The following is a 15,128-nucleotide window of genomic DNA, read 5'->3' on the forward strand; positions in this document are numbered from 1 at the left end:
TGGGTCAGATGGTGACTGTAACTCAACCCTGCTGCTGAGTAGAAGTGACTGATCGTGGATTTTCATGCAAGGTGTGCACATCCTGCACAGAGCAGGGACAGTTAAAGATAAGAGACTGTAGGGCAGCAGAGTTGTTTGTTTTTCATATACAGTATGTCTTAGCACAAGCTTCCACACAACTGAAGCATAATAGAGCAGTGCGCTGCAATCTTGCCGGCCTTGGGGAGTGACAATAGTGACAAGTTAGAGAAGAATTTCTGATGGCACCAGGATGAGGTTGTACAGTTTGTTACAATTTTATAGTGTTTGGAGAATTAATGAATTTTGTATTTTGTTATATATATTTATTGAGAATGGTTAATTATAGTTTTCCTTCTGACATTTTGACAAGAGCCTGACCGAGTTCCTTGGTGTTTAACACTCAATCCTCAATCTGTTAGTTAAATGATATGCTTTTCATACTTTACTTCTCTTTAATCTCTAATTTAATCAGGTGCAAATAGTAATTAGTTTGAGTTCATATTTAAGTCACCTGGTTACTGGATCAATCTAGTCGAACTTGATTTCAACAAAACATGATGATGCAACAAGATGCTCCACCATATTTTCTGCAGTTCAAGGGCAAAAACATCAAAAGTTATAGATTAGAGCTTAAGACATGAATTTTAAGATGTTATAGCATTTCCTACCATTATAGCTGCTCCAAGCGTCATCATTTTAGCGTACCTCCCGTTTGTTTTGCAGTTTGCAATCCCCTCCCTCCTCTCTGCATCACCACACTTGCATGACTCCTTTCTTTTTTCTTTTTTTTTTGAGGCAGCTCTCTTTGCCTCTTTCTTTTCTTCAAGCGTTTTTTCATCACTTGGCCTGTTTGGTAGTAAAGCCGTCACCTGGAGCACCGGAATTGGTGGCTTACCCTGTTCCGCAATTGCTGGTATAGATACCAGAACAGGAGGATCGCTGTTGATTGCTGCTGGAATATAGAGCTATTTAATACTAATTTTAATAAGAAAATAATGCTTACAGCTGTAATATACCAGTAAGTGTTCACATGTCATCCATGTTGACTTAAAAGCTGAGGGTCAAAGTTCATTCTTGAAAACAGTCAGTCAGATGGAACATTTCAAGTGCTCAAAAATATTGGAAATTTGGACGTCAAAGGAAGGCAAACTCCTGCTGATGAAGATGATGTGATATGATAGAAAGCTTCAGAAGAGCTATGAAATGGACGTTTGGGTGAGGTTGTTTTTTCAACTGCTGTTATCAATATAACTAAAACTTTGTCAGATTTGAAGGAAAACTGGTGCGACTTCAGCTTTTCCGTTTGTTTCTGAGTTTGAGCATATGAAGGTGTTACATCAGTGAGAACAGTTTGGAGGAGTCAGTTACTGTAACTGTCTGAGATGGATTAAATTTTTACAGTAACCTTCCCAGCCCCCGGGCCTCTTCATGCCAATGCCTCTATCACACAGGAATGCATAATCACTGGTGTGCTTTCACTCATATTGAACAGGGAGAAAATGTGAGACTTAACAAACCATAACTCTATGAACATAAGTGAGTTTGAAATTACGACAACCAGCTTTTTAGAGCCTGACAAATAAGTCTGTAGATTATATGTTTATGAAGTAAGTTCTGTGTATGCTTAAGGTCATATCTAAGATGTCTGTATATACTGTGTGTTAAGTTGTGTCCTCAAGGTGATATGTTACTCCATGGTCTCATACCAAGTGTATGTAGGGTGTTTGATTGCATATGTTTTGTTTTATGTGAATGAATCCATCAAAGGTAAGAGGTCACATTGCTAGGAAAAATAACATTTTACCAGCGTTTCATCACAACCTCAAAGCAACAAAAAATCTACCTGTGAAACTGAGTGCTTTGTTGCATGTTTTGAAGAGTGTGTGTGCGTGTGAGTGTTTGTGTGTGTGGCTTTATTTAGTTCCTGTGAAGTCAGACTGTGGTGGGCTTTACAGATCCTTACATAACCCAGTAATAGAACTCTGGACCAGGGGGATGTTTTTACCGCCTGCAAGGGGGTTAGGGAGTTTGAGTGTGTGTCTGTGCTTTTATGTGCTTGTGAATACATTCATGAGGCCCCAACGTATAGAGACACTACGGCAGCAAGAGCAAGACGCAGCCAGATTGAAATCTGACCTTTTCCTGTGTGTGTGTGTGTGTGTGTGGGTGTGTGTGTGTGTGTGTGGGTGTGTGTGTGTCACAGAGAATGTGAAAGGAAGCTGACCCTGATACATATCAGCACCTTCCATCGTGTCTTTTGGGTGTGCTAGAGGGCAGTCAGTGTGCAAAGACAGAGTGCAGCTGATATATCTGATCGCATGCTTTCTTGTGCATGTCTGTGTGTGGCCAGCTGGCATGGTCCTCCTGTGCATACATTACCACTTTAGACACAGCTTGCCATACCACATTTTTAAAGAGATGGCATGAGCACAAGTAAGACGACACACAATAAAGAGTCCCAGCTGACCGTCTCTTGGCTTTGGACTCTGTCTCCTGTTCACTGGGTTTTACACACCCAGTAACCGCCTTTTAGTAACACACTAACACACTTGCAAGTCACCTTGTGGCTAGGTCAACCTTCATTTATATCGTCCAGTCAGAAATGTCCACTATTTAAAATGTCTTAAGCAGCTATGCACATGTCGCGCCAGCATAAGGGTTATGAGTTATTGTATCACTAGTAGGGTAACAACAATATGAGATTTCATGGTATAATAATGACCCTCACAAGTTCACAATGATTTCACAGTTTCACAGTATACAGTATTACATGGTTGTTGTTATGATTGTGATTATTATTTCTATTAGTTAGAATGACCCTAAAATGAATAAAAACAGAAGGGTTTTTGGTTTAACAAAATCTGATATTCTAACAGGCATAAAAACTTGAAATATATAATATATGTATATATATTATTGTTTATGTTTATTTTTATTGTTTGATTGATCGATTGATTGATTGTTAAATTTAATTTTAATTGAATTTACCAAGTAAGTCTTCTCTGTTTTTCACTCTGCTATGTTCTGGTGGAGAAGCAAGGCCTTCAAGCGTATTCACTTTTTCTTTATTATCTTTAATGTGATGGTAACTATTAGTTACAATTTACTCTGTTTCGTCAGGTGAGTTCGTGGGTGACGTGGCTGATCCTGACAGCAGGGTCCATGGAGGAGAAGAGGGAAGTTTTCTCCTACCTGGTCCATGTCGCTAAATGCTGTTGGAACATGGGAAATTACAATGGTGTCATGGAGTTCCTGGCTGGACTCAGGTGTTAAGCCGCACGCAGACGCAAACTCAAATATACTTAGACAAAATAAACTGTACTTTAACATAAAATATCATGCCAACTGACATGTGAGTTTTTCTTTGTCATCCAGGTCCCGCAAGGTGCTGAAGATGTGGCAGTTTATGGACCAGTCAGACATCGAGACCATGAGGAGTCTGAAGGACGCTATGGCTCAACACGAGTCTTCTTCTGAGTACAAGAAGGTTGTGACCAGAGCTCTCAACATCCCAGGATGCAAAGTAGGTTGCTGTTTATTCTGGTGATGTTGTCAGGTGATGGTCTAATTTGTCTGTAAGTCGGCATGTATTTGTGTCTTGAGTCTAATATTTCACATTATTTCTAACTCATCTGACCACTGGGATGTGTTTTACTCACAACATAGGTTGTGCCATTCTGTGGAGTTTTTCTGAAGGAGCTCAGCGACGCTTTGGATGGGACAGCAAGCATCATGAGCCTCAAACCACCTCTAGATAATACAGAAGACTCCATAGAGGTATGCACGTAGAAACATTCAGAAATCTCACAAAACTGATCTGAGCTGATAAGACCAGATGTTGTTGGTATAATTCAACCTGCTTTGTTTGGTCTGTCCTCCCCCCTCTAGTTTGTGTCTGACTACAGCGGCCAGCACAACTTCATTACCCGGTGCGGTCCAGATGGTCTGCACGTCCCAGAGAAAGAAGCTACTGTCAGCAACATCCTCCAGATTATCAGGTATATTCCGTCTTTGAAAACAGGTTACTAAAACAGTAAAGACTATGGAGCTGTTCTTAATCTCTCTGCTTCACATCTTACTTTCTTCTTCTCTCTTTTAAATCTTCCTGCATTTGACTGTCCTCTTTCTGCTCCTCAGATCTTGTAATCGTAGTTTGGAGGCAGAGGATCCCGATGATGCATCCACCAGTCCCTCTTCTACTGGCCCAAGCCCTGCGTCTAGAAACAACTCCTTCAGGGACCGCTGCTGTCGCAATCAGTCAGTCCATTTTCTCCCCTTTTTTATAATAATAATAATATAATACATAAGCCCAGATTTTTTTGCAGCATCAAGTACCAAACAGGAACTCTGGACCTCCTTAAAAAAGTGTGTCTTGTTTCAGATACCTTAGCAGGGTGAATGTTTTCTGTCACAGGGGCTTGAACCCATTCAGCTGAAAGATGCTCTCTGAGTATGGGGGATGTTATGCAAGTTGTGACCAAGCTTTTGAGACATATAACACAGTATCAAATTTCACAGAGCATGTGAACCAGTCCAGAGCACTGGGACATCGTGTACTGTAGTTGCTTTCACTTTTTGTTTATTGCTGTCTGATACTTCAGCGATGTTTAAGTTAAAACTTAGCTAAGTTGTGATTTACACATTACTACAATGAAAGCAGTTGGACCACGGAGATAAGTTATGACTTAGCTTAAAGTAACACCTAAATAGTTAGACATGCCCCAAGGGTAGGTGTTTATCATAAAATTTCACAGAATTATGTTCACTTATGGTAAAAACGCAGTTTTTCTGCCACACGGTGTCATCGTTTCATTAATTGCCATTTTGCAAAACAGTAATCCAGTAGAGACCTAATTTATCGATTAAAATTGATTTATCTTACTGCCAAGTGCTACGATGCAAAGTCAGCCAGAAAGCAAATGCACACAATCACCAAAACCATTAAAACTCTGTTTTTGACTGTTTTGATGCCTTAGCTATGACTTCATGTCCAAACTAGTTAAGCCCCAAGTAATCACTGTGCAACCATTTTTAGTTGCTGAGGATTTAGTTACAAACGTACTAGTAGTTACTGAGCTTGTTTTGTCGCTTTACATCCTAACTTACACATAGCTGGAGGTACTCAGTGCTGGTGTGGTCATTCTATATCAGATTAATACTTTAATGCCACTTCACATCTTTTTTGGTGTTTAAAAGAACATTTCACCCTATTTCTTAAAGTTTTTAGCAATTATATACCCAGTCTCAGTTTGTATATCAATCATAATATACACAATTATTTTCCTGTCCGTTGATTCATAGACAAAGTGAATGAAAATGGGTGTGTTGTATACAGATTTATATCAGAAGTATGAATATGGCCATGCTGAGAGTGATCGGCAAGGTGGGTCTCTCACATAAAAAACATAATTCCTGTGCTTCATCACTAGTTTTGTAGACACAGTTAGCAGTTTCTAGGAGGGTGTTTTTGGGCATGCTATCACAGCAGTCTTTCTTGGAATAAAAAAGACAACTTATACATAATGAAAAGACTAAATGTTGGATTTGTAATGCTAAAATGTACCTATTCCCAAAAATATATAATATAGATACATTGGTTCCCTTGGTTAGGACGGTGTCTTCTGTATGTATTTTGCATTCACAGCACAATATCTGGGGCCAGATGAACTGGATGTTTACCAAACTCTTACCGCACAGTATGTTGTCTTTCTTAAACACCGACACAGATAATGGGTTTGTGAAGGAACACATTTGCAGATTGTTATTGAGATGAGGTGATGTTCACATAAACCCTCGTGTCACACAGAAAACAGATAACCGGTTGAGTTTCCTGTCAGGACAGGAAGGAACAGAGCTCTGGTACTTTTCAGCACTTGTGGCGGCAGGTAGCTAATGGCTCAAGCTGGAATTTGGTTGTGAAAATGTTGTTCGAAAACTCATTTCATTTCAAGCTTGTTTGTATTAAGGAAACCTGGATTATCTTCTCTGTGTTCCTAGACAGTTTTCTCTGACTCTGAGTTATTATTTCATGTTCGAGCAGAGGATAACAACTCTATTTCATTTTTGGCTAGGGGTACGGTGTTCATTTGTCTCTACTGGGATGCAGATAAATATTATCTTTCTTACTCAAAGAGGTTTAGGAATTCTTTTCCTGTGTCCCTGAACCTTCCCACTGGCATCTTCTTTTTGCTGTTTTTCTTTTCCCCTCTGAGAACTTGTGTTGAAACCTCTTTGTCTGCTCTTTATTTGCCTCACTCCTCTCGTCCTCCTTTGTCTCCTTCTCTCAATCTAGTTCACATTCATTTAGGACGCCACCAGATTCAAACCGTGTCTTGTAAGTGGTTATGACAATTTGAACATTAACATCAAAATGGTTAAGTTTCAGCCTGTTTAGTAGACAAGGAATGTGCAATGACAAATGCATGATGCTTATTTGCTTGTTCAACTGATGCACTACAGTATGGAACTGTTTCTCTTACTGTAGATGCAGGTCATCACTTACCTTTGACTGGATCTCAAAGCTTTTGCTGCAGTAGTTGAAATTACATGTAGAAACTGATGCATTTGCAGATTACTTTGGAAAAAACTAAATTTAAACTTCAAAATTTAGACAGACTGAATTTAGTTTTTAAAACAATCTTTTCTCCCAATCTTCTCTCCATCTTCAGGTTCATGGTAGGCGACCTGTCTGATTCAGAGGGCGACCTGTCGTCTGAGCCGGTGGTAAAAGAGGTGGAGTTTCAGGGGACTGAGGAGACGCACAGAGCTTTCAGCCACGGCACTGAGCTCATTCCCTGGTAAGAAGCACGCACGCACACACACACACACACACACACACACACACACACACATACACTTGCACACGAACACACATAGATAACTCAACAGACACTTCACTCTATTTGTATTGTCTTTTTCTAGGTACGTGTTGTCGCTACAGCCAGACGTTCACCAGTTTCTGCTGCAGGGGGCTACAGTGATTCACTACGACCAGGACAGCCATCTCACAGCTCGCTGTCTGCTACGACTACAACCTGACAACATCACACTCACCTGGGGTAAATGATGACCGTGTGCTATTAAAAAAATCAATATGATATGATATTTCGAATTTGAAAGACATGAGTATCTCCTAGGCTGGGAATCACTTGTCATCATTATTTTTTTTTTTTAAATGTAGAACCTTGTTGTCTGGGGTTCATATTATCCAGACTTTTTTTATATTCTATATCTACTGTATATAAGTTCAAGCAGTAAGATAGTTTAGGGTCTTTTAGGACTGTAGGTTTTGTTCAGTATCGGGGAATGTGTACAGATGAACTTGAAAGACCTGCTGAAAAGATTTATTGGTATATTTTAGGATGTTTATATCTCATGGAGCCAAGTCCCATTTCATCTTTCATTATTACACTTTAAACAAATGGAAAACAGACACCCACTATATATAAATATATATTTAAAAAATTCATATTTCCTGCATTGTGTTTCAAATATATTGTAATGGTTATCTACAGTACTGTAGGTAAGCACCATGTCTTTTGTAAGACACACAACTTAAACTGGTTGTAAATGTGTGCATTTGTGTACAACCTGCTCAATTTCCTATGTCTTTACTACATTTCAAACATATCGTAAATGTGTTGATTTATTGCAGGTAAGCCTCAGAGCGGAGGGGCTTCTCCCACAGAGCCGCCGCTGGGATTAGGACAAACTGTAGTGGCGGGACTAGCAGAGGGCCTTCTGGACCTGGGAGTGGTGAAGGTTTGTTGGCAAAAAAAACCCCTCCAATATTAATCTGGTGTTTACACTGTGCAAATCTTTACTTTTTTTCAATGTAGTGTTGAATTTTAAACGTATTTGAAGTAAGAAATTATAACTAATGGAAGAATATTAGGATTGTAGTGTAGGATTAGTAACCAGTTTTATGTTGGACATGAGTTAGATTGCACTCATAATATTAACTATATTGTCTTTATATGAATGTGCAGGCAGTGTTCCTGGGTCATCAGGGCGTGGATGTTCATGCTGTATGTTTGCAAAACAAGCTGAGCCAGATGACCGTGGAGGAGAACGGTCTCAGCCTCCTCTACGGTCTCAGTACCACCGACAACAGGTTTGTCCCTTGTTGCGGCCAACATTGCTGCTTTGAATACCATTGTACACTGGTACATCAGTACAACACCTCAATGTTTACTAAATATTTTAACTAATCTCCTTAGACTCCTGCACTTCGTGGCGCCCAATCACACTGCACGGATGCTCCATAAGGGCCTGTCAGAGCTGGTTAATGCAACCAGAAAATTGAAAAAGTTTCCTGACCAAAGGTTGCAGTGGCTGAGGAGGCAGTATGTCAGTTTGTATCAGGTAAACCCTTTCCATCAAGGTTTCAAGATATTCTTGCAGATCTCCCTTCATGTCCATCTAATCCTCTGTGTCTGCGTGTTTGTCTCTGTTAGGAGGATGGCAGGTACGAAGGCCCTACACTGGCCCATGCCATTGAGTTGTTTGGCGGGCGGAGGTGGAACATGGGTACAGGTGGGGTGGAAAAACCTGGCGGGCAGAAAAACAGCCCTCTGAGCATCAACGATAAGACCAAGAAGAAGAAGAAGGTCCTTGTCAGGGTCAGTACATAGTGTAGTAGTGCTATTGTTTGTGTGTATGATTCCAATTTTTTGTTTGTTTTATGTGTAGAGCTGATTTAACTTGACTTATATGCACAATTTTAATTTGTACTCTTTGCGGTGTTAGAAGGGATTTCTACCACTATACCACCGCTTTAACATGTTGAGAGCCCCGACAGAACTCCCTGTTTTCTGCTCTTTTCTCTCATGATCCAACCGTTAGGAGGAGAATTGATATACTCCTTGTTACACCTACTAACTTTGTTATCATGTGTGTTTACGCACCCAACACAGGGAGACAGTGGGGATGCCACAGATGACGAGATGGTTTCCAGGAAAACGCGGAGCTGTAAGGAGGGATTTTATCGAAATGGACCGGAGTCTGACAGCATCGACCAAGAAGATCCAGGTGATATTTTAGGCCGCTATTACGAAATATTATTACAAAAGAAAGTGAGGTTTTAACTCAAAAGACTACACAAAACCTAATTTGAAGACCAGAACAGTCTCAACAGGGCATTAGGGTCTTAACAGATCATTTTCCAGTGATGCTTTCCTTATCTGTATGTTTTTATTCACCCTCATTCCTCTTTGCATCCACAGAGGACAGCTTCCCTGGACCCTTCTCCCTCTCATCCAATAAAAGCCCTGGATTGCATGCCTCTTCTTCCTCCTCCTCCTCTTCCTCCAGCATGGCGGGGTCCAACCAGACCCGTCCGCAGTCCTCTCCGATCCTCTCAGGAACAGCCAAGGCACAGCCAGGGTATGACGAAGTAGAAGACTGAAGACACGATGCTATGAAGAAGACACACGCTATAAAGACTAGCAGTGTGAAAGTCTGACATCTAATGATTTGATATTTTACCTTTTCTTTGCGGGTTGTAGGGCCTGGAGCAGCAGGTCGTGGCACGGCCGCGGTAAAGGCTGTTTCAAAGGCTTCCAGAACCTCATGATCTCTGACAGCACGATGAGCTTCATTGAGTTTGTTGAGCTCTTCAAGTCATTCAGGTAGATACCAACATTTATTCTACGAGATCCTGTTTATTTGGAATTTTTAGGTTTATTTTCAGGTTATACATAATCATTCAACATTGAGCAATGTCCTGTATGTATTTTGTGCATGTTCTGTTAAGAATGTTTGCCATCTCATCTCTTTTGTTATATAATTGCTGTGTTTTTATCAATAGCAGCTGAACACACCATGAATAAAACCCATTCAAAAATGCCACTCAAGGTTATCATGCCTTCCCAACCATTCTTCTCTTTATAATATTTAGCCTCTATATTATTTCTCCCTGTCAAATGAAAGGAAACAATGTTTTGCCTTGATAAGCAAGGGAAAGCAGTGGATTATTCTCATACCAGTCCTCCTACATTTCTTAGATTGTAGTGTGTCCTCTCATCTGCTGCCCAGCAGTTTCCTTTTAAATTCTTGCTCAGCCAGACAGAGAAAATGGAAGTACAGCGCTTCAGCAGATCAGCCTCTCAGAAATCCTGCTTATTTTCCAGAGATGGTAGAGATATATTACATTTAGATATTTGAAAACTCAACCATTCACTCTTGCATCAGTTTTTTATTAAGAACATCGAGAAGAGCTCATACAAGGTATAGCAAAACAAAATATAAACAAATGCCTGCCTTGACAAAAAAACAAGATGTCACGACTTAGAGAGGATGTTTGTTGAATGAAAGTCTATAAATGTGACTTTTAATCAGGCCTTTCAAAGAAATGCAGATGAAACTGAGATCACCTTTATTTTGTCTTCAACAAGGCTTTTGGCTTACACAAGGCCTCCACAAATTTGTCTTTGGTTTGTTGATATCCTCTAAATTAAATCCTGAAATTAACTGCTTATCAATCTACAGTGGCTAAAATGAGTCTAAAATCTTCTCTGTGTTGTTTTCTCCACAGTATCCGAAGCAGGAAGGACCTAAAGGAGCTGTTTGACACCTTTGCTGTCCCCTGCAGTCGCTCAAGTCAAGAGTCTGCTCCTCTCTACACCAACCTCACGATAGACGACAAAGACACGGGACTACAGCCAGACCTCGGTAAAAGATCAAACAGTTGTTTTCATTTATATACTGCAAGGGTTCCCTCTCGCCTGACTCTTCCTCTCCTCTCCAGACTTATTAACCCGCAATGGTTCCGATCTCGGCTTGTTTATCCGGACGAGGCAGCAGATGTCTGAAAACCAGAAGCAGATCTCAGACGCCATCGCAGCAGCCAGCATCGTGACCAATGGAACTGGAGTGGAAAACGCATCTCTAGGCGTCTTGGGGTTGGCTATCCCTCAGCTCAACGACTTTCTAATCAACTGTCAGAGGGAGCACCTGAGCTACGACGAGATTCTCAGCATCATACAGGTAGAGTGTGGAGCCTTATTTAACATGAAATGGAAGGAGAGCAGATGGACATGTAGTGGATGAGGAAATGCCTGGTATAGATTTTTGATCTCACCACATGAATTAATAGAATAAGGATGAAAGGAACCTGAGACATAGGGGAGGAAAAGGGACTTTAAATCAATAATGGTAATTCATTGTTTGGTGCTATTCTCTTGCAGAAATTTGAGCCCTCATCAAGCATGAGACAAATGGGTTGGATGTCATTTGAAGGCTTTGCAAGGTAGAGTAAAAACTTCTATAAATATTTAAAAATAAACCTAATGCATAATCATTTAAAGAATAATATCAGTTAATGAAATAAATTAAATACTGTATCATAAAACAGCAGCAGTCGTTGTCATTGTTGATTAAAATGTTGATTTTTTTCTTGATTAATTGGTTAGTTGTTTGCTCTGTAAAATGTCAGAAAATTGTTGAAAAAAGAGAAAAAGAATGTTGTTTAGTCCAAGATGACGTCCTCAAGTTTAAAAGCCTGCTTATTCCACTCCAGTTAGTTAGAACTGAAGAAGCCTCTTGAGAGGTGATGAGAGTTGAAACGTCTTCAAGAAACTGAAACAAGTCGAGTTGCCTACAATACAGCTCTCAGAATCTTGGTCATAGCCTGCTAACCAGCCCCTCTCCATACCAGGTTCCTGATGGATAAGGAGAATTTCGCCTCTCGTAATGAGGAATCCCAGATGAACCCTGAGGAGCTGCAGTACCCTCTGTCCTACTATTACATCGAGTCTTCTCATAACACTTATCTGACTGGACACCAGCTCAAAGGAGAGTCCTCTGTTGAGCTTTACAGTCAAGTAAGAGAGCAGTTTTTTTATTTAATGCAGTCCCGTAACTCTTGTTAAGCTTGTGTGTTCGCGTCTGAATATTGGATGTTATCTTTCTCCAGGTGCTGCTGCAAGGCTGCAGGAGCGTTGAGTTAGATTGTTGGGATGGAGATGATGGCATGCCAGTCATATATCATGGACACACACTCACTACTAAGATACCCTTTAAGGTTAGAAATGCATATAAAGGCTCTCCTTACTTTCTCCTTCCATGCCTCACTAAACTGAACTGTAGTATGATGTATTTATTTTGACAAAAGTAGTCCAGGCAGAAAATCTGTCCATTCAGGAAACCAAACAAATGTGAATTTTTAGAACTGATGTCAGTCTTTGAAGTCCTTATCAATACTGTATATTTTATGTTTGACTGATCAGAGCTCCCATCACCTGTACTTTATTTGATGCTGTATCTTAGGGTTGTTTGAGTTAATCTCATTAGTATTTGTTTTCATAGAGTTTAATTGACTTTTATTTGACTTGGAGGGCCTTTTCTACAAATTAATTCTCTCCCATGATCTTCCAGGATGTGGTGGAGGCAGTTAACCGGTCTGCATTTGTCAATTCTGACATGCCCGTCATCCTGTCCATAGAGAACCACTGCTCGCTCCCACAGCAACGCAAGATGGCTGAAATCTTCAAGGTATGGCAACAGATATGTCTGAAACTATACGAGAGATGACTTTTCTTATCAGTGTCTATAGTCATGTATGTTTTCCATGTGTGGCTTATAGAAAGTTTTATACGTAGCATATATAAAATAAGCACACATGCACCTTATTCAGCAATACCTACTGTATATTTTGTGAATTAAATGTACCTACACCTTCCAGTAGTCTAGTTTCCAGTACAACCTCAAGTGTTCCTCAGTGGCACTTCTAAGAACACTTACTGAGTAAGAGTAGCACTCCGCTCAAGCATTTCCCAAGATTTTTTCAGCTGCTGTGGGCATTCAAGCTGGCAGACTTCCAGCCAGAGGCTTGCTTTTCTAATCTTCAGGCTACAACTGTCCCTTTCTTCTTCTTTTTTAAAGTTATATTCTGAAGGCCGCACATATATGGGCATGACAGATACATCTCGGAATATCATCTTTCTTTCATCTAACAAAACTTCCCAACATGCTTTCCTCCCTGGAGACTTCTGAGTGGCTTGATAAAGAAAAGTCTTTCATGTTCAGATAGCCCTGTGCCTCTGGACAGCTTATGTCACCACAGGCTTGTTTGTTTACAATGTTGTTTTGTGATGATGAAAGCACTTTTGATTTCCCTCTCCTCCTCATCTCACTTGACAGTACATTCTGGTCAGATTACTGGACGTGATTCATTGCCGTCTCGTCTGTCCCGTTTAAATATTTATTCATTAGACGGTGTTCGGGGAACGTCTCGTTACGCGCTTCCTCTTTGAAAGTGACTTCAGCGACGACCCTCACCTGCCGTCGCCGCTGCAGCTGCGGGGGAGGATCCTCCTCAAGAACAAGAAGCTCAAAGCACACCAGGCACCGGTGGACATCCTCAAACAGAAGGTTGAGAAGAAATAAAGACTTCCTGTACAAATGCATGCACGTATATAAACATGTACATAATTTATATTTCGTATAAGGCTTCCTTTAAGTGGCCTTCCAGATCACATCAGCACATTCAATATTTAACAGTGTTTATGGAGTGCTGTCACACATAAATAATAGATGCTAATGTGCCCATCACACCATTTTCATCACACATAACCTGGTACTTTAGTACTTCTGCAGATAAGAGCTTGTATATTTACAGCTAATGGCTCATACGTCAGATATAGGTATGTCTTTGTGAATAGTAGTTCTACTTTGTAACACTTTCTGATTACTTAACAATATTTTAATCACAGGCTCACCAGCTGGCCCACATGCAGGCCCAGGCTAGCAATGGGTCACCCGGGGCTAGTTCACCTGGCACCCACAATACTGAGGAAGAGGAGGAGGAAGAAGACGAGTATGACTATGACTACGAGTCTCTATCAGATGGTAAGGAGAACTTAAAGAAGAGGAAAACACAGCACAAAACTAACATAAAAAACTCAAAATTTTGTTGTAACTTTTGTTGTAACCCTTGAATCAGTTTCTGTTCACACTTTTATTCTGTCTCTCACCTTTTTTTAACACTCAAGTCTCTCTTTAAGTTGACACACTGTTCTCACTTCGCTCCTTTCCTGATTGATCTTGCCTGTTTTCCACTTAGCTGATGTCCTCACAGCCTCTACTGCCTCGTATGGCCTGGAAGGTAAATGCACGGCTCGGATGTGCTTCTCTATGTACCAGTGTTTCCATCTACCTGTGTATTGCGGTGGTAGTTGGTGTAGTATCTTAAAATGGCCTCTTAAAATTCTACATATAAATCGACTGTAATTAAGTTTTAAGGGTAAATTGTGATTCTTGCTGCAATTCTTCTTGCTACCACTGCCACTACCACTGCAGAATAACTACAGAGGAAACACATGTATGTAGAAGTGCACTAGTGATCTGCATCGTTCTGTATGTGCCCGCATACTGTAACCGCTGCTAGCTTTCTGCTGATTGTGGACGTCAGATAATGCTCTGCAGCACCGTAGCTATCTGTTGTTCATGGTAAGGAGCAGTTAAATAAATTAAAATGATTTCCTCTGGTGCATTTGATCGTAAAAAATGTTCTAGAGGTTGTTTTGTTTGACAGTTTGAGATATAGTTAATGTAGTAATGCTGAGCGCTCTCCACTGTAGCTGTAAGCATGTGCGTTCTGCAGACATTTGACATCAGCACCGAAGACTCTACTTTATGATTGCTCTCATTCATAATGGGTTTAGAATCACAACAGGGTGCCATCAGAGCATATTTATCTCTGCTAAAGTGCTAGCAGTGGGTGGTTGGTGACATTAGGAGCGTTTGTTATGATGTTCTCTTGTTTTATCACCATTGTGTAATTGCAATAATACAACAAGCGTTCTTAACGCCCAGCTTCGCTACAGCAGTTTTTCTTTGTGCCATGCCAGTCTTTAATATTATGACTGTGTGTATTCAACATCCAAAATTACTTACTGCTCAATCAAATTCTGTACTGTGAAGGCTGTTTTTAGAGTAACCTGGATGTTGTTTTTAAATGGTAATCATGCTTGTGTTGTGTTTGTGCCTTTGTGTTTTGCTTGCTTGTGTGACAACATGTTTTACATGTTTTATCGTCACACTGTTTAACTTAATTTAAAAAACCAGAGTCAGGGCAGGATGGGACCATACTGTCTACCTCTAAATTG

General features: G+C 40.4%; 1 protein-coding gene across 7 annotated transcripts in view; it reads left to right on the forward strand.

Moving 5' to 3' along the window:
* Positions 1 to 15,128, forward strand: part of plce1 (phospholipase C, epsilon 1) — an 87,925-nt gene that overhangs the window by 57,404 nt on the left and 15,393 nt on the right. For 5 of the 7 annotated variants that reach the window (XM_084342298.1, XM_084342299.1, XM_084342301.1 and 2 more), the window contains 24 exons: positions 3,142 to 3,287; positions 3,397 to 3,544; positions 3,688 to 3,798; positions 3,910 to 4,019; positions 4,159 to 4,278; positions 6,314 to 6,355; positions 6,690 to 6,818; positions 6,943 to 7,079; positions 7,676 to 7,782; positions 8,010 to 8,134; positions 8,241 to 8,385; positions 8,478 to 8,642; positions 8,937 to 9,051; positions 9,246 to 9,405; positions 9,528 to 9,650; positions 10,556 to 10,692; positions 10,769 to 11,007; positions 11,208 to 11,269; positions 11,678 to 11,843; positions 11,936 to 12,043; positions 12,397 to 12,513; positions 13,234 to 13,392; positions 13,734 to 13,869; positions 14,084 to 14,125. In XM_084342298.1, coding sequence (XP_084198424.1) covers positions 3,142 to 3,287; positions 3,397 to 3,544; positions 3,688 to 3,798; positions 3,910 to 4,019; positions 4,159 to 4,278; positions 6,314 to 6,355; positions 6,690 to 6,818; positions 6,943 to 7,079; positions 7,676 to 7,782; positions 8,010 to 8,134; positions 8,241 to 8,385; positions 8,478 to 8,642; positions 8,937 to 9,051; positions 9,246 to 9,405; positions 9,528 to 9,650; positions 10,556 to 10,692; positions 10,769 to 11,007; positions 11,208 to 11,269; positions 11,678 to 11,843; positions 11,936 to 12,043; positions 12,397 to 12,513; positions 13,234 to 13,392; positions 13,734 to 13,869; positions 14,084 to 14,125 — 3,049 coding nt within the window. The remainder of the gene's footprint in view (positions 1 to 3,141; positions 3,288 to 3,396; positions 3,545 to 3,687; positions 3,799 to 3,909; positions 4,020 to 4,158; positions 4,279 to 6,313; positions 6,356 to 6,689; positions 6,819 to 6,942; positions 7,080 to 7,675; positions 7,783 to 8,009; positions 8,135 to 8,240; positions 8,386 to 8,477; positions 8,643 to 8,936; positions 9,052 to 9,245; positions 9,406 to 9,527; positions 9,651 to 10,555; positions 10,693 to 10,768; positions 11,008 to 11,207; positions 11,270 to 11,677; positions 11,844 to 11,935; positions 12,044 to 12,396; positions 12,514 to 13,233; positions 13,393 to 13,733; positions 13,870 to 14,083; positions 14,126 to 15,128) is intronic. The other 2 variants (XM_084342300.1, XM_084342302.1) reach the window with 2 other exon arrangements.

Source organism: Pagrus pagrus, assembly GCF_965226575.1.
Source record: "Pagrus pagrus genome assembly, chromosome: 21".
In the NCBI taxonomy this organism is placed as follows: domain Eukaryota; kingdom Metazoa; phylum Chordata; class Actinopteri; order Spariformes; family Sparidae; genus Pagrus; species Pagrus pagrus.